This window comes from Liolophura sinensis, chromosome 5 (assembly GCF_032854445.1).
Source record: "Liolophura sinensis isolate JHLJ2023 chromosome 5, CUHK_Ljap_v2, whole genome shotgun sequence".
Taxonomy (NCBI): domain Eukaryota; kingdom Metazoa; phylum Mollusca; class Polyplacophora; order Chitonida; family Chitonidae; genus Liolophura; species Liolophura sinensis.
Window position 1 is genome coordinate 17,320,323 of NC_088299.1, and position 27,930 is coordinate 17,348,252.

General features: G+C 38.7%; 1 protein-coding gene across 2 annotated transcripts; it reads right to left on the reverse strand.

The window, feature by feature from the left end:
* Positions 1–1,712: 1,712 nt before the first annotated feature.
* On the reverse strand, positions 1,713–27,377 carry LOC135465775 (oxidative stress-induced growth inhibitor 2-like). 2 transcript variants are annotated; one of them, XR_010444065.1, is made up of 7 exons: positions 27,242–27,377; positions 10,280–10,527; positions 9,583–9,716; positions 4,622–4,813; positions 4,312–4,403; positions 1,969–3,619; positions 1,793–1,805 (listed from the first exon to the last, which is right to left on the reverse strand). XR_010444065.1 is itself a non-coding variant. In XM_064743105.1 (6 exons), exons 2-6 carry the CDS (start codon positions 10,446–10,448, stop codon positions 2,608–2,610), a joined length of 1,599 nt encoding a protein of 532 aa, XP_064599175.1. In that variant the 5' UTR covers positions 10,449–10,527; positions 27,242–27,377; the 3' UTR covers positions 1,713–2,607. The 2 variants fall into 2 exon arrangements, 1 of the variants encoding a protein (XP_064599175.1); XM_064743105.1 differs by having other exon boundaries at positions 1,713–3,619.
* Positions 27,378–27,930: the final 553 nt, after the last annotated feature.

The window sequence follows — 27,930 nt, forward strand, 5'->3', positions numbered from 1 at the left end:
ACTGATAAAGTGTAGAAAATTTTAAAGCCATGTGTAAAAGTCTAATGTCATATGCTTTCACAGCAATAAAAAATGTACAATAAAGAAACCATTCTGCAGAAGCACCAAAAAGCCATTTCTCATTGCCTCAGCCTGACACACAGCGCTGTTACATGTATAGCCCACTATGTATGATCCCAGAATGGACAGACATGTGATCTTGTAGCCTCATCTCATCAGTCCAGAAAATAGGACACTATGTTTGGCCTGTCTGGAAGGCACACAAACAACCATTGTGTCTCCACTGATTTACAGATCTTCCCTAACTTAGTGACTTCCAGGGATACAGAATCAACGCTGACTGGCTAGTTACACGACCAGAAAATTCCAAATTCAAGACTGACTGTCGTAAAATTGTTCTCAAACAGAAAGAATAAGTGATAGTATTTATCTGAAATTGTTCTATCCTTGTTTTCTGATTAAGCACAGCCATAATTTGATGCAAAAAAAAGGTTTATTCAGAAAAACAATAATATCAGCGGTGACAGCAATATGGAAGGCTTGGCTACGCTATTCGTTGCATTCAGTGTCATATTTTGTTCACATCAGCTTAACCATATCAGTATAACACCATCACAATGACACATGGTTTACAACACTCTTATACATTCAGTTGTTGTATTATTACGACTCTAGGGCTATTCTCTGTCCAGTCAACCAATCAGCTTCAATTCTGTGTCATCTTTGCCTTTGTACAGGCCAATCATGCCAGTGAAAAACTCTATCACTATAAACTAACAATGCAAAATATTGTTTCAACAGCTTATCACAATATGGAAAAAAAAAACAATAACAGTCTCATAATTCTAAAGTTCTTTCTAAATGCTTAGCATCTGTAAGAATTCTAAAACAATTAGTTATCTCAACATTAAAAAACATGGAAGATAATAACACTCGCAAAATGCTCAACTCAAACTCTACCCTTTAAACTTAAAGGTTTAATACTTAAAACAACATAAGATAGGGTGTAAAGTGTATACTAGTGAATTGACAAAATATGCAAAACCGGTTCTAATCTTCAGCCAGATGTACATGTAGATTGGTTGTATGCAATACGTATGTGCATTTTAATGACCGAACAGAACTTTGCATACAGAACCAACAATGTCTAACAGGCTACTGCCATCAATTACACACCATTAGTACTACCATTCTACTAACCTTATCTTAGCACTATGCAGTGCATGATAATCTACCGCTAATAAACCTCTGACAGATTACTGGCTTACCACAGACAAACCTCTGGCAGATTACTGGCTTACCACAGACAAGCCTCTGGCAGATTACTGGCTTGCCACAGACAAACCTCTGGCAGATTACTGGCTTGCCAGACACACCTCTGGCAGATTACTGGATAACCACAGACAAACCTCTGACAGATTACTGGCTTACTACAGACAAGCCTCTGGCAGATGATTGGCTTACTACAGACAAGCCTCTGGCAGATTACTGGCTTACCACAGGCACACCTCTGACAGATTACTGGCTTACCACAGACAAGCCTCTGGCAGATGACTGGCTTACTACAGACAAGCCTCTGGCAGATGACTGGCTTACTACAGACAAGCCTCTGGCAGATTACTGGCTTACCACAGGCACACCTCTGACAGATTACTGGCTTACCACAGGCACACCTCTGACAGATTACTGGCTTACCACAGACAAGCCTCTGGCAGATTACTGGCTTACCACAGACACACCTCTGGCAGATGACTGGCTTGCCACAGACAAACCTCTGGCAGATTACTGGCTTACCACAGACACACCTCTGGCAGATGACTGGCTTGCCACAGACAAACCTCTGGCAGATTACTGGCTTGCCACAGACAAACCTCTGGCAGATTACTGGCTTACCAGACACACCTCTGGCAGATTACTGGATAACCACAGACAAATCTCTGGCAGATTACTGGCTTATCTCAGACAAACCCCTGACAGATTACTGGCTCACCACAGATACATCTTTGGCAGATTACTGGCTTGCCCCAGACACAACTCTGACAGATTACTGGTTTACTACAGACAAACGCCTTTTCTCAAACCTGTTGTTTGCTACTGCGCTAACGGTACGCCTGGACATATTTGACTCTGGTCTGTCCTGTGTTTTGGTAAGGTACAAGCATTTCTCTTGAGCTCATTTTTAAAAATGTGTGTTAAACATTTCTATATAAACTGAAATCATTTAAAGCTTATTTAATTGTAACTACATGTATACGATACAGGTGTATAAAAAGGTAGCTGTAAAAGTCCATACATCACCACAAATGGAAAAATAGTACCTCGTTTTCTTTCTTTGTTTTGTAAATACTTTACGCAAATATATAGAAACATGGTGGAATTCTTTTACATACTGGCAGTTACAGGTGACTGTCCAGTATATGTACAAGTACACATAATAGTAAATATACAAATGAGCAAAGCAAACATTTTCAACACCACTCAAGACGCTGCATATCTTCTGTGAAATGAAGTTTGGCCCGTATCCACCCTGATGAATTCATCCTCCTAGCCTCTGCATCACAGTTACAATATTGAGCTTAACACATCTCCGTGGAGTGTACATGGCAGTTAAAACTTGTCTGCCACTCTCCTGCGCCACAAGTAATTTGTCACCCCCAGGGACCCACCACGAATAAACCGTACAAAGTTGTCACCAATAAGAGGGCCAATGGCAAAGAGTCCCGGTTCCTGCAGACACTGATATGAATAGGGGTCAATTTCTATCGGGTTGTGGCGACAGTCTATTGCACATTTGCGAACAATGCCGAGGTTTCGGCCTTCGACCGGCATAAAAGAAAGGTCTGGACGGCTGCCAATGAGAATAACGACTGCTGAGCAGTGGATGACATGCTCCCTGCCGTCGCCCTCCACGATGACCTTTTGGTCCTCTTTGAACTCCACGACCTTGTGCCTGGCATGTTGTCTGTAGAGGTCATAGGACTGGTCATGACCTTTCATCATGCTGTGGATCTTATGGTACTCAGGGTACATCATGGGCGGCAGCTTCTTGAAAACCAGGTTTGTGTCAGTCGCGCTCCGGCGGAACACATGCTCCACTGGTATGTTGTTACGCCGTGCCATGATGACAGCATCTGCAGCAGTCAGTCCAGCTCCGATAACGACAACTGGGTCAGAGTTGCTGCCCAGTTTTTTCTCCTTGATGGCTTGTTCAAACCCACTCAGCGTATGGTACACGAACGGCAGATGTTCCCCGGGACTTCCCAGCCTGTTTGGAATGTCAAATGTCCCTGTTGCCAAGACAACATAGGAGGCATGATAGCAGAACTCCTCTCGCACAGGTTCTGCCTTGTCATCGTTGTACAGGCTCCTGTAACCACGAACCTCCCAGTGGTAGCTGTGGTTCTGCTTCACATTGGAGCAGCACGGCTCCACCTCGCCACTCTCCTCATCAACATTGTTACGTAGCTGGTACACTTTCCTGACGGACGTAACAGTTGAGTAGTTTGAAAAGTTCCCAGACAACCCTTTATCTGCCACAAAGTCACAATAATAGTTCCTAACATCAGCGATGGATGCTCGTTCGTTTCTCATGCTGCTGGACCCACTGGCACTCTTATTCCTGTTATAAAGGTGAACAAAAAACTGGTTGATTTGTGTTTATTTTATGTATTTACTTATTTGTCTCTTATTTAAAAGTCCATACTAACTATCTCCTACAATGGCCATCCCTTTCATGAGTGGAGGAAACTTGGGAGCCTAGTGTAAACCACCAGCCCTTGGCAAGTTACTGACAGACCTTATTAATTGTGAAGCACATGCAGCCTGGGAGGCCACATAGGCGGTAAACGAGTAATCTCCAATGAAAACCACAAGTACCTTCACCTGTTTTTATCCATTGTCGTCAAATGCCATACTAAAGAACATTTTAGTTTAATAACAAATAAACAATAACAAATTAATAATAAATTAATAATAAATAAACAATGCTGGCGACTTTTACAGATGGACAAAACTGGACAGAGAATACCACTTAGCTACCAGATATAGGGTGCACCATATATAGGGTACAGCATATATAGGGTAAACTACGAACAGGGTACACCTGGTACAGGGTACAAACACCTACCAAACTAATCAATTCATTACTTACATTCTCACAGTCCATACAGATATTTTCTTTCAGCCTAGTTTTTTTTTTTACTGAGGTACATCATTTTGTTATTCCAAAGACTTACACGTAAGTTTTCTCAGAGAAAAAAAAATACACACACACTAAAGTTCAGAGCAAAAGTTTCTCTGGTTCCAGCTCACCTTTTTCTGCAGGCCAACCACTCCTTGAAAGGCATGGATGGGAGTTCCATCCAGTTACTGAGGCTAAGAGTGTGCATATCACCATCCATTTGCTGAAATAGAGAATGCACAATTGTCAGTGAACATACAAGTGATCTCCCCTGAAAACAGCCTGCCTTTCTGTTACTGTGCCAGCTAAGTGTGAGTTTGCTCATACCACCATCCATTTAATGCAATGTATTTCAATATAATTCATGTAAGATAAAATGTGACAACGTTCATGACAAAAGGAACAATGATTTTGAGGTCCTAGGACGTCAATGCCCCCTACCTGCCAGGCACCTCCAGGTGGCGACTTTCCCAGAACCACGTGGGGTGTGAAATGGATGTCTTCCTTCTGCCAGGTGAGACAGGAGGGCATTTCTGCACCAAGGTCAGCATCAGGGTGGGTTAAGGCATCAAACAGTAAGGCCACTGGATTGGAGGAGCGCCCCTCCAGACCTTCACTAAGCTCACTCAGGTCCTGTGGACAAATGTACATCAGTTAAATACATCACCAAAAACTATAAACTATAAACAATATAACTATAAACTTGCAAAATCTTATTTATTTATTTATTTATCTGATTGGTGTTTTATGCCGTACTCAAGAATATTTCACATATACGATGGCATCCAGCATAATGGTGGTAGAAAACCGGGCAGAGCCTAGGAGAAACCCATGACCATCCGCAGGTTGCTGACAGACCTTTCCACATGCAACATGTTATTATGTTTCCACATAAAGAAAGAAATAACAGCACTCTTGGTTTAATAACCACAGTGTACAATTATTCCTAAAATGTCTTTTATGCCTGAGGAACATGTACAATGTACAACATACACACATACATGTATCCTGATGTACTGTATTAAGTGTTTAAGACATCAGGAGTTGTTCCCTTCCTAATTATACACATTCACTCCATTCACATTATGTACAAAGAGATGACAAAGAATTTGGGTTACTGATGAAGAACTGTACATGTAATCATGATTTTATGCTAAGTCAGCAACATTTCAACTACATGTCATCATGATTTTATGCTAAGTCAGCAACATTTCAACTGCATGTCATCATGATTTTATGCTGTCAGCAACATTTCAACTACATGTCATCATGATTTTATGCTAAGTCAGCAACATTTCAACTACATGTCATCATGATTTTATGCTAAGTCAGCAACATTTCAACTACATGTAATCATGATTTTATGCTAAGTCAGCAACATTTCAGCTACATGTCATCATGATTTTATGCTAAGTCAGCAACATTTCAACTACATGTCATCATGATTTTATGCTAAGTCAGCAACATTTCAACTACATGTAATCATGATTTTATGCTAAGTCAGCAACATTTCAACTACATGTCATCATGATTTTATGCTAAGTCAGCAACATTTCAACTACATGTAATCATGATTTTATGCTAAGTCAGCAACATTTCAACTACATGTAATCATGATTTTATGCTAAGTCAGCAACACTTCAGCTACATGACATCATGATTTTATGCTATGTTGGCCACATTTCAGCTACATGTCATCATGATTTTATGCTAAGTCAGCAACATTTCAGCTACATGTCATCATGATTTTATGCTAAGTCAGCAACATTTCAGCTACATGTCATCATGATTTTATGCTAAGTCAGCAACATTTCAACTACATGTAATCATGATTTTATGCTAAGTCAGCAACATTTCAACTACATGTCATCATGATTTTATGCTAAGTCAGCAACATTTCAACTACATGTCATCATGATTTTATGCTAAGTCAGCAACATTTCAACTGCATGTAATCATGATTTTATGCTAAGTCAGCAACATTTCAACTACATGTCATCATGATTTTATGCTAAGTCAGCAACATTTCAACTACATGTAATCATGATTTTATGCTGTCAGCAACATTTCAGCTACATGTCATCATGATTTTATGCTAAGTCAGCAACATTTCAACTACATGTCATCATGATTTTATGCTAAGTCAGCAACATTTCAGCTACATGTAATCATGATTTTATGCTAAGTCAGCAACATTTCAACTACATGTAATCATGATTTTATGCTAAGTCAGCAACATTTCAACTACATGTAATCATGATTTTATGCTATGTTGGCCACATTTCAACTACCTGTCATCATGATTTTATGCTAAGTCAGCAACATTTCAACTACATGTCATCATGATTTTATGCTATGTTGGCCACATTTCAGCTACATGTAATCATGATTTTATGCTATGATGGCCACATTTCAGCTACATGTCATCATGATTTCATGCTAAGTCAGCAACATTTCAGCTACATGTCATCATGATTTTATGCTATGTTGGCAACATTTCAGCTACATGTACATGCACAGGTATATCCTGGAAACAAAAGACACATTTAACAATGGCTGTGAAATCAGTTTGTCCATATACTTTAAGCCTAAAATTTCCACTTGAAGAATAATTAACGTGTGTATCCTATGTTATTTTTTTTTCACTTTGCATTGGCTTAATGCTTTCTCAATATTTTTTCCCTTGTACCACTGCTCCCAATTTCACGGGCTGAGGAAGCCAATGACCTACAACTAGCAATGGACAAAATATAAAGTATTTATATTCATATTTGTTGTTTTATTTCTTGGTTGCTTTTTTTTTGTTTTTTTCTTTTTTGATGCCCAGGTGAACATTACACAAATAAAGTTCACCAGAATTTTAATCAGACCTCAACATAAATGTGTAGTTAGTAAAAAAGTTTTGCAACATACATAAGCAATAGACCCATAAAGCCCAACTTACAAAGCCCAACTCTACATCCATGTAAGTAAGAGACAGTGTTTCTATTGCTGCTTACTTCATTGGTATGGTTTCTTTCTCCAGTATTTAGCTTCACAGGTGAGACATGTCAGCCTGTTCATAGGTCAGTTACAGCTTCACATACTAACATCTGTGATCTCTCTGCCTGCGTCACAGGAATGTTCCATAGCAAGCATCCGCAGATCAAAAATCAATATATAACCTTAGTACGCTAAGTACATGTATACTGTCAACACAGCACGTCTCGTGAACATGTATGTAGCAACATCCTCATGCATCCATTAACTCTCTTCTGCACTGCATAAATTCATGACTTGGGATGTCACAGAAGTGGTTCAAGACTTGGGATGTCACAAAAGTGGCTCAATACATGGGATCTCATAGAAGTGGTTCCTGACTTGGGATGTCACAAAAGTGGCTCAATACATGGGATGTCACAGAAGTGGTTCCTGACTTGGGATGTCACAAAAGTGGCTCAATACATGGATGTCACAGAAGTGGTTCCTGACTTGGGATGTCACATAAGGGAATCGTGACTGGAAGTCAGAGGCTTATCTATACATGCGCAGCTAAATCATGACTACGTGTGTCATAAGCTAAGTTCATGACTTCATAGATTGTCACTGAAATGGTTCATGATATGGGGTGTGACAAGCTTAGTTCATGACTTTATAGGATGTCACTGAAGTGGTTCATGATATGGGGTGTGACAAGCTAAGTTCATGACTTCATAGATTGTCACTGAAGTCGTTCATGATATGGGGTGTGACAAGCTTAGTTCATGACTTTATAGGATGTCACTGAAGTCGTTCATGATATGGGGTGTGACAAGCTAAGTTCATGACTTTATAGGATTTCACTGAAGTCGTTCATGATATGGGGTGTGACAAGCTAAGTTCATGACTTTATAGGATTTCACTGAAGTCGTTCATGATATGGGGTGTGACAAGCTTAGTTCATGACTTTATAGGATGTCACTGAAGTCGTTCATGATATGGGGTGTGACAAGCTAAGTTCATGACTTTATAGGATGTCACTGAAGTGGTTCATGATATGGGGTGTCACAAGCTTAGTTCGTGACTTTATAGGATGTCACTGAAGTTGTTCATGATATGGGGTCTGACAAGCTTTCTTCATCATTTATTTATTCGTTTATTTGATTCTTGCTTTAAAAGGCCATACTTAAGAATATTTCAAGAGGACAGTCAGTTTTATGAGTGGTTAAACTCACAGTGCCTGGGGTAAGACAATGGCCTTAAGATAGCTACTGATGAACTTTCGCACATGTGATGTACAGAGGGGCACATCATATTCGCCGAGAACAAGTGGACATAAATGAAAGTATGCTGCCCAAACCACCACCAATTGTAATATTGCCTACTGTGAGACAGGCCCCACAAGCAGTGAGAGCGGGTGACTCTAGAAGTTCCCAGTCCCTGACCAGCTCTGTTCATAAAGAATGATGAGACTACACAAGTGTAGTTAATGGTGTCGAGCATTGCTCATATTAGACTGAGTGTCAAAAGCATGTTAAATCATTTACTGAATGGCACAGGCTATGGACATGGAGTGTCACATGCATGGTTCATGACCTTAAGGTGCCACAAATGGGGCTCTAGAGCCATGCAGGAATTGGAAATTCATACCTTAGAGCAACTACAGTACACCAGTACCATACCCTGTCAACTATTCAGCTCTAGTTCCAGATTGACATTTTGAGACAACCACTGAGAGGGCTGTTTTTCTGGCAGACCAGTGTACTACAAACTCAAATGTCCCAATACCTGTGTGTGTCAGGTAACCAGTATCAAGGTCATGTTGTTAGACACCAATGTAAACCAGGTGAGCTGGTTGAGTGGCTGGGAGATCCTATCCACCCAGAATTACTGCTGATTCATGGCTGATCAATACAATGCTGCTATTATGTTGGCTTAGCTAAACAGAGACAACTGGCACCTAGACGTCAAAGGCAGTCTGTGCATAACTCAAGGTCAGCTTGGAACCCTGAATTGATCACAATGTCATCACCATCAAAACACTGGGGGACAAGGATATGACTAAGCAGTTTACTCAATAACCCTGGTATGTTACTAAATATATATACTTAAATAACGAGTTTAAATCCAGCAGAAAATACCCCAAGACATTTGCCCTGAACAAGGCGCCTTGATCATTTTGGGTCATATGAAATCACAGCACTGGTTTTGTTACTGAAGGAGTTTTACACCAACTTCCAAAACAAGCATTTATTTATTTACAAGTTTACAAGTAACTGGATACTCAAGAGCATTCCATCTAATGTCGCCCGATCAGGATCTTTGGGTAAAATCACTGTTTCACAAGAGATAACCTCAATCTTTACTGCTATCATCTACATTACACTTATCACACATCAGACCTATACATCATGTATCTATCTACCTGGTCCTTATACCTTTACCTGTTCTACGACCGAGATTTCCTTGTTCTTCACCAACTTGGCCAAGAGGAATTCATTAGGGTGAGGTAGACCATTGTAGTATGGACGATAGCCTGTTAGCATGTAGGACAAGCAGATTGCAGAGGGGCCATTTCCTAGGAAGACAAAAATAATGAAAATTAAATGACAAAGCCTAAACTTTTACATATGTATTATATTCCAACAGATGATAATATTGCTCTTCTCTTTCATTCTTATCTACATGTATGTGAAAAGGTGGAACATACAAATTCTTATCAGGACTTTACAATTGTAAATGTGCCCATTATCATTATGAAGGGCAGATCATGTTCAACCTCAATAAGGTATGACAAGAAAATAAGGCAGTACACATAAATGTATACAAGGAAAAGACACACAATTTCATGACAGACATTAAGAAAAGAAAATATTAGGAAAAAATAGTGTAAAACTTCTCATGACAACTTTTAATTCATTTCTGTCAACTCAAACTAATTAACAATTAATTCCAAATGTACAGTTACAAAGAACTGTGCATGGAAAAATAAAAAAATTAGAGAGAATTTTTAAAAAGTCAAGAAGAGTCAATGGCTATTTATTCATTCACTCATGTTTGTATTATCTTATCTTGACTGCTGTTAAATGTATCTCATATTCACGACAGTATTCTCAGAAATAGGATTATCAAATCACTCACCCACAACGACAACCTCTGTGGACTGGACAGCCATTCTCTGTCTCTTTCTAACCGGGTGTGTTTTACAGGTCTCACTGATTACTGCAACATGGCTGTGTGTTGAGGGGTGGCTGATGGTGTGACCACCTGTGGGTGTAATACTGCTCCTACCTCCCACAGCCTCAACCATGGATACCACCAATAACAGGATACCAGCACCAGTGTGATAGCCTCCCCTGGGTCACTATGGGCATCCACCAGTGCTACAGCTGCAAACAGACACGTCAGAATACCCTGACCTTTAACTTGACCTACATGCACAGGGGTAATAGTCGGTGTAAATTATGATAAATATATGTAAATGAACAGCTTTTATATCAATTGTTGTACCATTACATCACTTGTGTAACTTAGAGCACAGTAAACCACTGAGAATGAGTACATGTAGTATGTGGCAGTGCTTTTACACCATCATGTTCGGGATTATGCTGTGTTTGACATATAATTTCAGCCATGAATTACACGTAGCTACTCATTTTCTAGTTACTGTAGGTATTTTTTTCTAGGTTAATACATGAAAAGTAGCATAATATTCCACAGGGAAATGTAAGTTTCAGCACCAAAGATAATATTTCATGATTTTGTTAATAACCTCTAAAATGCAATTTTTTGCAGTGAATTTTTATGACAAACAAAAATGTGTGTAAGTAAAAGGCTTAACACATTACTTCTTACTGTCCACATAGGCCAGGTGAGAGGTTTGAACCAACCAAGAAGGAATATGGTGTGCTTAATTTTCCATAGCAAACTACTGATACACAGTGAACTGAGAATATACGCATATATAAAAAAAGTGCACAACCGCAGCAAACTTTCTCCTCCGGGCATAATCAAAAATACAGATGAAAAGTTCATGGGCTAGTCTATAAGATAACTACTACAGTGTACATGTACTTGTAATGATCTTTAAGCACCCAATGTACAATGTAACATCCTCTACAACATGTGTTATATGTAATAGAGCTTGAGATCCAATAATACATGGTCACAAGCATCCAATGAATTACAATGTATCATACTCATACTTAACGTCCATTACAATAAATAACAAATAGAATTAAATCACACAGAGCACACAAACTTGACAATCAAGGCCGCAGAATCAGTCAGAGTAGAGACTGATGCATTCTGAGCCATCAGATTCAACCTATCCCTTCTGACAGTGGTTTAGATTTTAGGGTGTGCATTTGTACATTTGTATATACATGGTAGTACTGTCAGTCCAAAATGTGAATGAAGGAGTATGGCTTGCCACTTTACACCCCATCAGCAGTAATGTAGTGATGCTACAGGAGTGATATGCTTTAGTTCTGATATCACAGCTATATCACAGTTGTGATGTCAGTTGTGATGTCATAGCTGTGATGTCACAGTTCCAGATGTCACAGTTGTGATGTCATAGCTTTTCTGATGTCACAGTTGTGATGTCATAGCTTTTCTGATGTCATAGTTGTGATGTCATAGCTGTTGTGATGTCATACAAGTAGTACAAACACCACAAACAGGACTGACAAGTCAGAACAAATACACGGTGAACAAATTCAACTCTTGAGCTCAATTAACACTTTCCAGGGTGAATAAATTTTTTTTGGCCATTATCAGATGAGAGAACAAAAAACAGTTATCAACCAATAATAACTCAATAATCCGCTCTGCTGACACTTTTTATCAGGAAGAATATGTTGTATGATAATTAACTGGTACACTGAACTACATACATCCGAACAGGAAATCCATACATGGTATGCCAAAACCATGTCCCTCAGACAACCATTTTAGTTTTCACCTACGTACAGACCTGAATACTTCATACCGGTATTTAATCAGACATGAGCTTATGCAATCATCATGAGGAAAACCTAGCACAGGGCAAAGGTTAGCAATTAGAACACTGTCACATCTCTGATAACAGGATACAGGACAGCGCTAACCTACATGGTCACAAATGTACACAAACACAGAAGTAGGTCATGATCCCTAACAATAGCCCAGCTATGTGTACACATCATTCCATCACACCTTTAACAGATACATGTATGTATATATATATATATATATATATATGTGATTCTGTCCTACATTATCAGTTTATCTGATCTACACATTATTAACATCCCCATCAATACTGATCACATGTTTAAATTTCGCATTAATAATTCGCTTAATATACATGTTTATTGTACAGGCGTTTTACATATCATATTATTTCTACCGGCTGTGTCAACACTGTATCCAAGGCTAATGATGAAACATTGATTTTCTATTTTGAGCGGAACAATAACCCTGTAATTACTTAATCAATGAAACATCTGTTCTAGCCTGGAATCAAACACAGAGGAAACAACATGTAGCATGCATGTACATCCAGGGTTTTCATTTTGAAATAGAGAAAATGGTCAAAACCATCAAGAGAATTTATTTATTGATTTATTGGATTACTTGCTGATAAATATTGGTGGCAATCAACTTGTTTATATCTGGAGGAAGCCATCAGAGTGAACTCGAGTACACGTGTAAACTGAATGTAGGACATATTTTACATTTGGCTTTACATCTGTATGCTTAAAGATACCACAAAATAAAATGTTCAAACAAAAGTACATTTACACCTCTCCCTTCTTAATCTCCCGCTCTGAAAACCCTGTGTAATTCAGGTGTTTACATGAGATACTAACAGTACTTTCACAGTGTACTGTATTATACAGGATTGATCCTGATGAATCAAACCAGGAGCTGTAGGTCAACCTAAACTGAAATGATACTTTAGACAAGGCAGAATAATAACAAGACACATGCACAATGACATGTAGTAGACATGGCAGAGAGAGAGTGAAATAATATACATGAATGAGTTATTGTTTTATCAGTAAAATACATGTAGATACTCCTATATGTACTGTGTAGATGTAGTTGGTTTTACATGTAGACACTTATATACAAGATGCAGACATGTGATACACATGTACACACATGCAACTGATGTGCTATATAAACAATTGACTGTGTGAACTGAATACAAAACTGCATGGAGTAATTAAGTACTACAACCCATGAAAACCTCTAACTTCGAATACGTTTTACACCTGCCGTACCGTGTATACGTGTATATGCTTTAGGCTATATACATACACGTATATAACAATCTGTCAGCATACACATGCAGTGCACATGAAAATGCGACGGCATCAAAAACAGCATGTCTAACTTACATTGTAAAGTCAATGTTTTACTGTTTCCTGGATATCCACTATATAATATAAAGATTTTATTTGACTGATTTGTGCAAGAATGAATAGTTGAAAAAGTGTAAACTGTCTGCCCCTACCTACCCCTCCTCTGAACAATTCATGCCCAGACCACGTGTTTAGATAGGTGATATGAATGCTTGATAAAAGCTTTAGCAACTGATAAGTGATTTTATCTCTGAAAATGTGACCTGATACTCCACATCGTTTAATATTAAAGCTGGTGAGCGTTCATGACAAATTGTCGAAAGTCTGCGATTTCAGGTATGATCAGGGACAAGCTAAGGGCAATACATGAATGAACATTGCTGCAGCAGAACAGAAGGTCAAGTATGGTTTTTCTTGCTTACAGAAACTACAGCAAACGCAGAAAATTTTCACGAAACATTGGCCTCAAAAATTATAAGAAAATATGAGGAGTACACATAAATATAGGAAAATATACATGTGGGAAATATAGGAAGACTATAAGAGCCCTGGGAACACAGATGTACATGCATGTACACATAACTGTAACTGTATTCCTAACCAGGGCTCGGTTGTTCAAAACCTTTGAAGATTGATTACCAGATTTAACTTTTAACCAAGTCTTTAATTTTGTACTCAGCCCAAAAATAATTGCGTAACAGTATATTTTCACACCCACTCATACTCCTTGGTGGTTAGAAGATATCTCACATGAACATGTGTGTTTTTCACACCCACTCACACTCCTTGGTGGTTAAAAGATATCTCACACAAAAATGTGTGTTTTTCACACCCACTCACACTCCTTGGTGGTTAGAAGATATCTCACACAAAAATGTGTGTTTTTCACACCCACTCACACTCCTTGGTGGTTAGAAGATATCTCACACAAAAATGTGTGTTTTTCGCACCCACTCACACTCCTTGGTGGTTAGAAGATATCTCACACAAGAATGTGTGTTTTTCGCACCCAGTCACACTCCTTGGTGGTTAAAAGACATCTCACACAAAAATGTGTGTTTTTCGCACCCACTCACACTCCTTGGTGGTTAAAAGATACCTCACATGAACATGCGTCTTTTTTGCACCAACTCACACTCCTTGGTGGTTAGAAGATATCTCATATGAACACGTGTATTCGCACTAACTCACACTCCTTGGTGGGGCCTCCGTGGTTCAGTTGGTTAGCGCGCTAGCGTAGCATAATGACCCAGGAGTCTCTCACCAATGCGGTCGGTGTGAGTTCAAGTCCAGCTCATGCTGGCTTCCTCTCCGGCCGTACGTGGGAAGGTCTGCCAGCAACCTGCGGATGGTCGTGGGTTTCCCCCAGGCTCTGCCTGGTTTCCACCCACCATAATGCTGGCCGCCGTCGTATAAGTGAAATATTCTTGAGTATGGCGTAAAACATCAATCAAAAAAAAAAAAATCACACTCCTTGGTGGTTAAAAGATATCTCACATGAACATGCGTCTTTTTTGCACACACTCACACTCCTTGGTGGTTAGAAGATATCTCATATGAACATGCATTTTTTTTGCACCAACTCACACTCCTCGGTGGTTGAAGATATTTCACATGTAGTATATAGTTGCATGCAAAATATTATACGTGTAAATATGTTTTTAGAAAAAAAACAAACTACAAGGAAAGCAGCAAACTTGAACAAAAACTCAGCTATCAAATCTGGAGTTTGTGTTACCAGGGTTATCAAGATGTCTATAGAGCTGAATACAAGATGTGAGGTGCGCACCAGGGTTTGACGAATGTAGCGCTGCTGAGGGATCAAATATACGTGTGTGTTAGCAGGCTGACAAACAGGATATAAAACCCATCACTTCTCACATTTCATCTTCAACTCAATTATTTAAATCATTAGCATTTAGCTAAGTGCTAAATGATGTCTGAGTTATGCTTAATGAGTGTGGAGAATTCCAGCAGGTGTATATGCCATAAAACCATCATTAACAGTACTTTGTCCGGTATAGTACATGTACCAGGCAGTCACAACCAGGACCTGTAGGGTAATTACTGGTGTCTGAGTTATGCTTAATGAGTGTGGAGAATTCCAGGAGGTGGATATGCCATAAAACCATCATTAACAGTACTTTGTTGGGTATAGTACATGTACCAGGCGGTCACAACCAGCACCTGTAGGGTAATTACTGGTGTTTGAGTTATGCTTAATGAGCGTGGAGAATTCCAGCAGGTGTATATGCCATAAAACCATCATTAACAGTACTTTGTCCGGTATAGTACATGTACCAGGCGGTCACAACCAGCACCTGTAGGGTAATTACTGGTGTTTGTGTTATGCTTAATGAGTGTGGAGAATTCCAGCAGGTGTATATGTCATAAAACCATCATTAACAGTACTTTGTCCGGTATAGTACATGTACCAGGCGGTCACAACCAGGACCTGTAGGGTAATTACTGGTGTTTGAGTTATGCTTAATGAGTGTGGAGAATTCCAGCTGGTGTATATGCCATAAAACCATCATTAACAGTACTTTGTCCGGTATAGTACATGTACCAGGCGGTCACAACCAGCACCTGTAGGGTAATTACTGGTGTTTGTGTTATGCTTAATGAGTGTGGAGAATTCCAGCAGGTGTATATGTCATAAAACCATCATTAACAGTACTTTGTCCGGTATAGTACATGTACCAGGCGGTCACAACCAGGACCTGTAGGGTAATTACTGGTGTCTGAGTTATGCTTAATGAGTGTGGAGAATTCCAGCAGGTGTATATGCCATAAAACCATCATTAACAGTACTTTGTCCGGTATAGTACATGTACCAGGCGGTCACAACCAGCACCTGTAGGGTAATTACTGGTGTTTGTGTTATGCTTAATGAGTGTGGAGAATTCCAGCAGGTGTATATGTCATAAAACCATCATTAACAGTACTTTGTCCGGTATAGTACATGTACCAGGCGGTCACAACCAGGACCTGTAGGGTAATTACTGGTGTCTGAGTTATGCTTAATGAGTGTGGAGAATTCCAGCAGGTGTATATGTCATAAAACCATCATTAACAGTACTTTGACCGATATAGTACATGTACCAGGCGGCCACAACCAGGACCTGTAGGGTAATTCAGTGTAATAACACAGCCATGATATGAGCCAACGGTTTGATTCTCATGTTAACACTGAATGATTAAGTTTCACACTAGCATCTGAATGAATAGCTTTTCCCAAAGCATATTTCAAATTTCCCCCAGTTACAGGTACACATGAATATATTCACCTAACATAAAAAGGTAAAAAATAAAAATTTCAACAAATCCTAACTGTATTGTATCCTTGCATACAAAGCTACACGTATGTGACAGACTTTTAAAATGTACTTGATGTTGATTTACAGAATGATCTCAGTATTGTAAGCAGTTGTCGTGGAAACACGCCTGGAATAGGTTGTCATGGCAACAGCCGGTCGTCCATTTTGTGAAACTGACCCTACGATCCTTGTTCCAGACAGAGATAAATGCATGGCACTATAGAATTGAATATGATTATAAATGTAGATCATATTCATTCAACTACAAGACTAAACTGGCTAACAGCTGCAGCTGCTTGCATGGTACAACACTACCCAGGCTTGCTGCATACCTACAAACAAGTTGCCCAACAGCAGTGACACAGTGTTTTGTTTCAAACCAGTCTCAACACATTTCATTTCATGACCTCAAACTTTAGTTCACAACAAAACTACCCCAAAAGAATTCACTTCTGTATACTAGCATCAGTTTTGTACATTCAACCATTTTCAATGCTTAGTCGACATGCACGTTTATTTTCACACAATCCACAGCTCTGCAGTTGGGAAAAAGTTTTACAAAGTTGTCAAGCAGGTTAACCTTGGTTTTTCCCTGAACAGATCAAACAAGCATAGGATGAGTGTTAAGAAGACCTATGGTAGGCATTCCTGCAGGGTTGGAAATACCCTGCCTCTTAACAACTGCACAGGTAAAAATAATGGATCCACTGTATGAAATAAACAGTGTGTATATATATATATACATGTTAAGTGATGGTGTTTGCCACTAATCCTGAATACATCTCTGCGAAAAAAAATGAAAAGATTCATCTTTTTGTTTGTAATTTTGTTTTCAAGTGATGAAGCATGTTTTCAACCCTAGCAAAGAAAAGGTCAAGGACTTTTGTACAACACATACTCCTTCTGAATGCCAGAATTCATGTCTGCACATGTCCTACTGTATGGACAAGTGTACCCATGTGCATAGACACCTGGAGGCTATTAAACTTACAACTAATAAACAGGTTCAACGAACGATGCCCTGTTATGATTTTTATACTTACAATTATTTTAGAATTAATAGTGTCAGACACTGTTTATTTTGAAGATAGATATCCTTGGGCAACAATTTTGCAACATAAGCGCAGATCTAACAAACAGTAATAAAGTACTTAACCAATGAAACAAAAAAACACACGCACAAAAAAATAGATATGGTTGCTTAATGATGAACACGTGGAGATTCAATGAAAACATGTGGCGTGGCCATGGAAACAAAAAATCTGCTAAAAACAGTTAAATATACCCTGTAAATTCATGCAACTTTCTCAACGCAACACAAATTACTCTCAACTGAATCCCACTATAGCTGATGAAGCCAAAATAAGTTAACAATCTAATAAACAATGTAAATAAAAAAAAATTACATTTATTTATTTTATTTATCTGATTGGTGTTTTATGGTGTACTTAAGAATATTTCACTTATACGATGGAGGCCAGCTTTATGGAGAGGGGAAGCCATAATCATCCGCAGGTTGCTGGAGGGCCTTCTCACAAACAGCTAGAGAGGAAGCCAGAATGAGCTGGACTTGAACTCCCAGCAAACCTCAGAACATATACATGTGGCAGACACATGTACATACCTCTATCCATGTATATTGCATCATGTTTTCAAGGTGGGGTTTTAACACATCTTCCAGAATGTTAAATACACACAAAAACTGGAACAAACATATGCTTAAATTGTTCACATTCCCATGTAAAATTCTGATGTCAAAATCCTGAGACATACAGCTAAACATTTAGGTGAAAATGAACTGAAAAGAAAACTGTGATGTGAACTATACCTGAACCAGATGACAGATTACACACTGAGTGACCAGTATAAAGCTACACAATCACAGTACAGCCTACAGCCTAATTCCCTAGCCTGCTAGCCATAGGCCAGATTTCACACATGGACCAATCAATGACCAGGGTTAGCTGTACAGATCATGCCTTTGCCACATGGGTTGTCATGAATGAACCATGCGGTCACTCCTCCAACCAGATACAAGAATAGTTACATGTAGGTCCTACTGGGATCTGCCTCTATTACAGGCAGACATTTGAACTTTATGAAAATCTGAAACTTTATTCAGTTTGAAATATACATGTACATATATGACCAACTTTAAAGGTGACTTAAAACCAGATAAGACAAAGGAACAAAAAATAGTAACAATCACAAAAAAATGAAATTAAATTTAACACACATGTATATTGGTTTCACATACTGTGAATGCAAAAACAGAGTGTCCTGAATTTGAACATTGTGTAAATCTATACTAAGTGTAAATGCAATCAGCACAGCCAAGCCCTATTTATACACTTCTTAATTTGGTCATCAACTGGTTGGCCAATTGTTTGTGTTTTTTTTCGTTCTGATACTATAGACCCAAAGTTTTAGATGTATTAATGTTTCACAACTTTAACTGTGACACAGACTGTGAATCTATGTTAAGCTGAACAGGCTGGGAACTGTATCTCCTGTTGCATCTTGCTAAACTTTATTTATATCCACAGTCATAGTTTTTTTATGAAAAAAACATCCATTTTATTAATCAAAACCTTTCTGACAATGTTCCACATAAAAAATGAACACAATCAATTCCAATCCAGCAAATTAAACCAAAACAATCACCACGATAACAAATTTTAAAAATACATGTATATCTATTTGAAAGTTGACCAAGAAGGAAATATATTTATGTACATGTGCGCACAACCTATATAACTTATATGAGAAAGGCCTTCTGAGTATTAATACCCTGGTTCATACATTTTACCTTACTCAACAGGTGACACACACTACAGACCAGGGTGGCGCACAGGTGTGAACTGCATCAATACACCTTGTCATAAACTTTCAACCGTGACCAAGTCTTGTATCAGTCAGGTACTTCCATAAACATGGCACATATGTTGAAACTTCAGCAAATCAACAACAACCTCTACCAGCATGGCCCTCGTAACAGTACTGGCGTTACATAACACAATCGTCAAAACATCGATATTTTGTTATGAATATGTTCCAATAACTGTCCCAATCAGCAGGAGAACTAATAGCTGCATGCCCAGATTTAGCCAAATGCCTATAAAAATCTAAACATGTTTTAAATGTAATTAATGTGATGATAAAAATGGGTGTTTTCACATTATATTATCAGATACATGTACAGTATTATGTACCGTTACTCCTTGCTGGTACATGTGCATAGTTAGCCTGTAGTACTGTAAGTATATTAGAACGGCTTAAAAGAGTGAGATGGACTACCAAATTTACTCAGAAGCTGTGACTTTTGGGTTAAAGAATATATATTATAATCTGTTGCAAGAGAAAAGGTAGATCAAGCCTCAAACAGACGAAAACCCAGCAGCCTGGGGCAAATTCATGTACATAAAATATGAACACCGCCAGTTTAATACAGCCTTTTATCATATTGTTTTTGTAACAAATTCATGTTCTATTATACCTGACGTAACAAATGCCACAAAACAGTGCGTTTTAGTGGAATATAAAGTTCTTCAAATATTACTTTGGTTCTGAAAGTCACCTTTTTTCCATCAGGATATCATCTCACCTGCCAAACAAACCTCAAAACACCTCTCTATGGTCAGCAGAACTATTGACGCAGAAAGGAGGAGTCTCTCACAGGTATCATGGACAAAACTTTAAATAATTACATTATAATCTGCTTACAAATAGAGTATATAGTCATGACAAAATAAATAGAGTACAGTTAAACTTATAGATTTGGGGCACTACTCTCAGGTCACAAGAGCGAGTCTACACGTACATGTACAACGTATGTACACTTAGAAAATGCCTTCAATAGGCTACAGGGATTCACTAATCCTGTCATGACTCTCATGAGTCCAGAAAATAACAACGGTAATTTTAAAAAGGACTCTTAAAAAGTGTTCTCAAATTTCCAATTTCTATCTACCTGTTCCTCCTTTGAACAAGTTGCTAGTTACATCATTAAAGTTATAAACATGGAATGCACACAATCTTTTCACTTTTTAGATGCATTAAAACCTTCCCTTTTGATCAAGGTACAGCCTTGTGGTACTAGATTTAGAGTAGATTCTAGTGGATCAGTTTTGTGGTACTAGATTTAGAGTAGATTCTAGTGGATCAGTTTTGTGGTGTTAGATTTAGAGCAGATTCTAGTGCATCAGTTTTGTGGTACTAGATTTAGAGTAGACTCTAGTGGATCAGCTTTGTGGTACTAGATTTAGAGTAGATTCTAGTGGATCAGTTTTGTGGTGTTAGATTTAGAGTAGATTCTAGTGGATCAGTTTTGTGGTACTAGATTTAGAGCAGATTCTAGTGGATCAGTTTTGTGGTACTAGATTTAGAGCAGATTCTAGTGGATCAGTTTTGTGGTACTAAATTTAGAGCAGATTCTAGTGGATCAGTTTTGTGGTACTAGATTTAGAGCAGATTCTAGTGGATCAGTTTTGTGGTACTAGATTTAGAGCAGATTCTAGTGGATGAGTTTTGTGGTACTAGATTTAGAGTAGATTCTAGTGGCTGCTTGTGAAGTAAATCTATACATGAAATCCACTAGGGGATTCTAGAAAATATGGCAAGAATAAAGGCCGAGCTACTCATACATCCAGAGAATGACTTCTAGAAACTAATTCTATGAATTAGAGTGGATTTGAAACCTACATGTACATGTATTATTTACCTTATGAGGAAGATTACTACCTGTCTGTGTAAAGTACCAGAATAGAGTGTGGCACAAGTGTGAGCACACCAGAGGAGTCTTCTCCTTTAAATGACTGATGCTGCAGAACTGTGCGCTGATACCTGCACAAAACACCAGTCCCACAGAACATTCCCTGACTAGTTCTGCATGACTACATCTCACCAAACTCCCCCACCTGCCCTCAAGTGCCTGATCCGCATAGCTGGAGCCATTCACCTATGACAGCCACAAAGCACCTATGGGCTGACCAATGCTTAAATAGTACATGCATAAATCACACCCACACAAAAGGTAAATTCATACAGTAATGTAAATGACCATGCACTCTGAATAAAAACATGTTTCCTGGGGGGTGAGGATAGCGTGTTGTTTGGAGCAATTGCAGAATACATACCAGCAACTTTCGAATCTCAGTTTCTATAACACAACAAACAGACAATGCTGTCAAAGCTATTGTGAATGTGTGGCTAGTTGTGCCTCTCTCCTCTTCAACACTATCAAGAGATGGTATAGACACTACAGACATTATTACAGTGTGGAGCTGTGGTTACTTTTTACCACTGTACTGTAAGACTTCATCACTAGGCTTATCACGCTTAATTCCTTGTTTCTCGTCACTGCTCACACACCATTTTACGCCTCGCATAGGAGCACAGAGTTTACCTTTTGGCCAGAAAAGATAAAATCATCATAAAATATTACTGAAATAATGATACTGAAGTATGACACTTATTCCATCAACCACGCTGATTTTCTAAAATACATGGTATACTGACTGGAAACAAGGGGTCATTACACTGGCCTCAGACCAAATGAAATAAATTCACTGCTTCAATTTACCGACTGAAATAAGCTGAAAAGGTAAATGGGATTTTAATTTGGAAGAAGGAGGGAGGGGGTAAAAATTGTTGTTCATTTGTACGTGCACGTACTTGCACTGAAGTCAACGGACTCATTTCCAATGTGCACACAAGTTTTCTGACTCGCACTGAAGTCAACGGACTCATTTCCAATGTGCACACAAGTTTTCTGACTTGGCTGATCCCCATGGTTTTCCAACAGCAGATAAATCTGCAATCTATTGTTTTTATAGACTCTTGTTCAGATGTATAGAGCCACACAGCAATGACCAATGTGAGTCTGAAGTGATCTTTTAGTCAGGGGAGAGAATCTCATCCTCAAGAGAGGTAAATGCGCACTAATTCTCCTATGCACCTACAAGAGAAAAAATTGCTAGGGTCGACCCAAAATAGCTAGGGATGGTTGGGTATATTAAATAAGAAACCAAAAGTATTTTCAATCTGGCCTTATACATAAAGTTTCAAGATTAAAATAGAGGAAAATGATGCACACTTTCTTGTTCCATAAAACTTTATCTGCATGCACATTACCACATAAAAAAGAAACTTCAGCTTTCAAGTAATTATGAAATGTACACATCCTTGATACATATACACGTCCTTGTGAGCTACACTGTGTATTGCCCACACAGACAGCATTCCATCCTCCCTCACCCCACGTCCAGATACACTCCACTGAGCAATAAGAACACTTTAGCCAGCACTGATCAAGCATGTAGACACCATGCTGATCAAGACACATGTACACACACATGTACATACAACACACCAGCATACCAGCAACATTTCAGCAATTCCATCATCGACCAAAACCTGTTGTCTGTCCTCAAAAGGGAACAACTCAATGCAAGCTTTATGAGGGTCTTCTACACCTATTCACTGAACTTGTGTGGTGTCCTACATATTATACACCCAAACGGCATGCATGTGGAAGTATATAATGGAGGGAATTCAACCTTATTTACAGCATAAACAGTTTAACTGCCAACTCCACATGTTCATGGCCATGTCATTTATGCAATCAAATATAAAAAATTCTTTATGTATACATGTATCTATACAAACTGAAAGTATATACATCTATGAGTATATAAAAAATGATGAAAAAGTTAAGGGATATATATATTTCTTACTGGGTTTACATTTTGCAAGTTTCTTTCTCGTAAGACCCTCTCTATGGCTGTCGGCTATAAGAACAACTTGTGGCACATGAATAACATTGAATTTAAATTGATTGTAACACCCAATCTCATTGATCTATGCCACACCAAGGCCGGCAGAAACGATTCAAAAAGAAATTTAAAATGATGTGGAGCTATCTGGACTGGATATATATTCACCAATAAACAGGCTCGCCAATGATAAATTGAAATACCAGTCACATCTACATATTAAAAGATGAGTAGTAAGTGAGCGAGTGAGTGCTTGGGGTTTAACGTCGTATTCAACAATTTTTTCAGTCATATGACGATGAAGGAATCCTTCGGGTGTGTGAGATATGCCTCCTTGTTGCAGGATGGTTTTCCACCGCTCTTTTATCTAGCGCTGCTTCACTGAGACGACTTACCAAAGGCAAGTAAGCCACTCTGCCTGAGCCATTATACTGATACAGGTCAACCAGTCATTGCACTATCTCCTTCATGCTGCACGCCCAGCGTGGAAGTTACAGCTTCCTCTTGTAAAGTCTTAGGTGTGACTCGACCCAGGATTGATCCTGGATCTACAGCTCCTGATGCAGACGCTCTATCAACCAGACTATATGAGCTATTCGGGCCGGTAAAAGAGTAGTAAGCTGGTGGCTTAACAATGTACATGCATACACATGTATACAAACATTGTAGCACATAGAAATTCAAAAAGAGAGTCTTCCAAACTGAAAACCAACTGGTCGAGTTCTATCTCTTTAAAGATACACCTATATGTGCGTGAAAAGTATGGTTTGAATTTCTTACTACGCTGATTATCATGTGTTCTAATATATGAAAGCGCAAACAAAATTCTCAACTTTATTTTGGGGGAGTGAAAATTTAAACTACAGTTTTCCTAAGGTTCAGTCTGGAAATTAAGTATAGTCAAGACAGCTGTGATATCACAGGAGATATCACAGATAAACAAGTTTGTGGGAGAAGGAGTCCAAATGGGTCCAAATTTTGAGACATAAAATGTGCCCCTAAAATGAAAATTTACAATAAACATATTGCCATACATAACCATCAGGATATTCTTAAGACTTCCTTCATTAAGGTTGACCTGATCAGACATATCAGAAAAAAATAGGGTAGGTCAGGAGAAAAATTGTTAAACTTTGTAATTCTGTCTAAGGAAAAATAGTACAGCTATTTTAAAGAAAAGAAATGCTGTTAAAGGCCTAACAAAAACTGGGGACTGTTTTTGGATGGTCAGTCTGCTTACCTCCAAGGTAATGATGGCCTCAGCGTCATTTTTGAGTTACTTTCCCTGACTCCTTCAAGGATGACAGGGTTCATACAGATGTTAATCATTAGAAAGGGCATAGACCCACCCAATGAGAAAGTGGAAGGATTCTTGCCACTGGGTACATTTCTACAGGCTGCTGAAGGTACTGTTATGTGTAAGCACTGAGAACAGCTACAGGCCAAATTTAGCTTGATTGACAGCTGACTGGTGTTTGATGTATATAATGCATATAATGATAAAGGCTTCTTAAGTCAAACACCACACAAGACATGCAAGAGCACGTGTGCAAGGCAGCAATACAAACTCCTGTATAATCACTTGGCCTGTACATTACCGAGTGAGATGGTCAGACTTACAATACAGCTGCACACTTGTAGCATACATGTGCATTCATATACCTATGTACATAAAGCTAGGGATGACACCTCTTAAACACTCTAAAAGAAGCCACACCTGGGTTAAAGTTCCATCTTGTTATCCATGAAACAGTTATGCTCCCTATGATTGTGCAACAAGTAAATGCCATGAGAGAAGCTTTACACATTTTCAGTTATAGCAGCCCTAATACAATAATGAAGTAAAAATCACAGGTAAAAGAATGCCAAAAATGGGCAATGAGGAAATGTCCTGCATTACTCCTGTTTTACTAGCACTCAGCTGTAAACTTTGCAATCTGAAAACAACCTTCTTTTCACATAAATGTACATGTATGAACAGAAATAAGCAGAAATTAAGACATGCATAAATACACTGTACAATGGTAAATTAAATTCATAAATGTTTACATGTAAACAACTCTAATTTCACAAAATCTCGCAGTTGCTACATTTTACAAATCACCTAAAGTTAGGTATGTCAAAAAGCATTTTCAAAAGCAAATAATGGCCTGAACATGACACTTTTGATGGTAACACTAAAAGCTTTTCTGATAAAAAATTAATTAACCCCCTCCCCCCTCCCCCCAACCAAAAAAAAAAAAACTAAAAAGAAAAGTGGCACTGTAAAGTGGATGAATCATAATCAATCAAAATGAGTCACACTTGAAAAATACTAAACTTTAGGTAAAATACAGTACATGAAGGAGACGACCCTATTATACACGTACATGGCTCAGAGAGATAAATATACGTAAGTAGTAGAGATTTGTGATAGTGGAATACATCTTGATATTTGACAAGTTCAAGCACATGGCTGAACTTTCTTGTCAGGTAATGAGAGATCAATGATACAGACAAACAGAGTATACAGATATGGTGTGTAAATGACGGTGAGGGGATGGACCAACTTCAATAAAAGCAAATTTAAAAAAACATGTGTTAGCATTTAATCATTTTGCAGGTCAGAGTAATTCACCCGAAACCTCTTACTGTAGGTGGCTGTGTATGACAGAATCCCTCATATGTTACTGTCATGATGAATGCTGCAGGTAAAAATCTTTGTTGTCATCAAAATTTAAATATGCCAAGCCCAAAAAGAAAAGTACATATATCTCAATCTTTCTCCTCCCCATTCAGACGTGAAAACCAGCGTATCAGAAACTGCTGTAATCAGAACAAGTCACAAATAAAATAAGGTACAATGAAACTTCCTCCCTTGGCGTTCAGCATGAAGGGCATAGTGCAATGACTGGTTGGCCCATATCAGTATAATGGCTCAGGCAGGGCGGCTTACTTGCCTTCGGTAAGGCTTCAGTGAAGCAGCACTAGATAAAAGAGCGGTCGAAATCCGTCCTGCAACAAGGAGGCACATTACATGCACTCTAAGGATTCATTCGTCATCATATGTCATCATAGCTAAATTGTTAGGTACGACATTAAACCCCAAGCACTCACTGACTCACTCTGACTGCAGGTTGAGCAGCCATGGATATGGCTTATCCAAATATTCCTCAAGTATATAACTATCGATGTGCTCAGGCTATGAGACGTTACACTGAAATTGTATGAACATGTATGTTGGTCCAGCTAACTGAGTTATTTATCTGCCAATATTATGATACTCTCTGCATTTTGCTAGAAAATGTTCTGCAATTTGAGAACTTTTCTTCTCTTTCTCAGTGTCTCTCTGTCAGCTGAATTTCTCTTTCTTTGTAGCTAATTTCCACTGAGTGGCGGCTCGTTCAGATCTCTCCTCTGTATAAATTTCATATCACTTACAGGTAAACTTATTGAACGAAATACCACAGTTATGGAAACTATTAATCATAAATTAACGAAATAACCAACGGATCCTGAGCCTACCAAAGATAAACTCCTACAGAGCATAACATCGGCCTTTATTGGGCTTGTCATTCCTCGTTGTTGTTGTTTTACCCATAACAGTGATATTGATCGGTGCTTGCAGCTGCAGCCTAAGCGATTCCAGTCGAAACTGGTATATTGGAATATACTTACCAACTCAGTTATCGTGGTTTGAAAGGAGGCTCTACAAAACAGCAGATAGAACAATGAAGGAAGAAAATGCAAAATTTCCAAAGACTTGAAATTTTTTCTCTCTGGGGTGGAGAATGATCCACGTGTGCCGGCTCTGGGGACGTTCTGCGGTTTGGAAGTCTGCCCGACAGCGCCGTGTTTGGGGTCAGTATATCGGCTGCCAGCCTCCTGAGCAATACGCTCTGCCTACCATCTCGGCTGCTCACCGGTGATGTATCCATGTGCCCAGGGATTATTTGTTTTATTAGATTGGTCTTTCGGTCTCTGTTAGGAAGTGGCATCAATATACCAACTGGAATAGTACCCAAAAGTTACTAGTTTTCAACTTTTTAAATAGTGTTGTAAGGAATTTTCTAAGAATTAATGAATGTACCGAAAGTAGCCCCATCGTTCCAGGGATATTACTGGGTCATGTGTGACCGCAGAAGTAGGCCATTCATCGAAATGACTTGCAGAATCTTGTGGTTTAGAGTACAAGAGCACGTGTGCAAAAAATGTAAACAAATCATAATGTGGTGCTGTTTATGCAATTTGCTGAGCGCAGTACTATCACACACACTAACCAAGGCATTTAAATTTCCCAAAATAGGCATCTTAAACCACTTTTTCCCCCATACGAATAAATAGATAGGCCTAGCATGCTGCCGGTG

Excerpts from the sequence above, each read along its gene's own strand:
- LOC135465775 (XM_064743105.1), bottom strand. The coding sequence starts at position 10,448 with ATGGTTGAGGCTGTGGGAGGTAGGAGCAGTATTACACCCACAGGTGGT. Across the intron at positions 4,814-9,582 it reads AAATCTCGGTCGTAGAACAG|GACCTGAGTGAGCTTAGTGA; the intron begins GTAAAGGTATAA and ends ATTTGTCCACAG. Across the intron at positions 4,404-4,621 it reads CACCTGGAGGTGCCTGGCAG|CAAATGGATGGTGATATGCA; the intron begins GTAGGGGGCATT and ends TCTCTATTTCAG.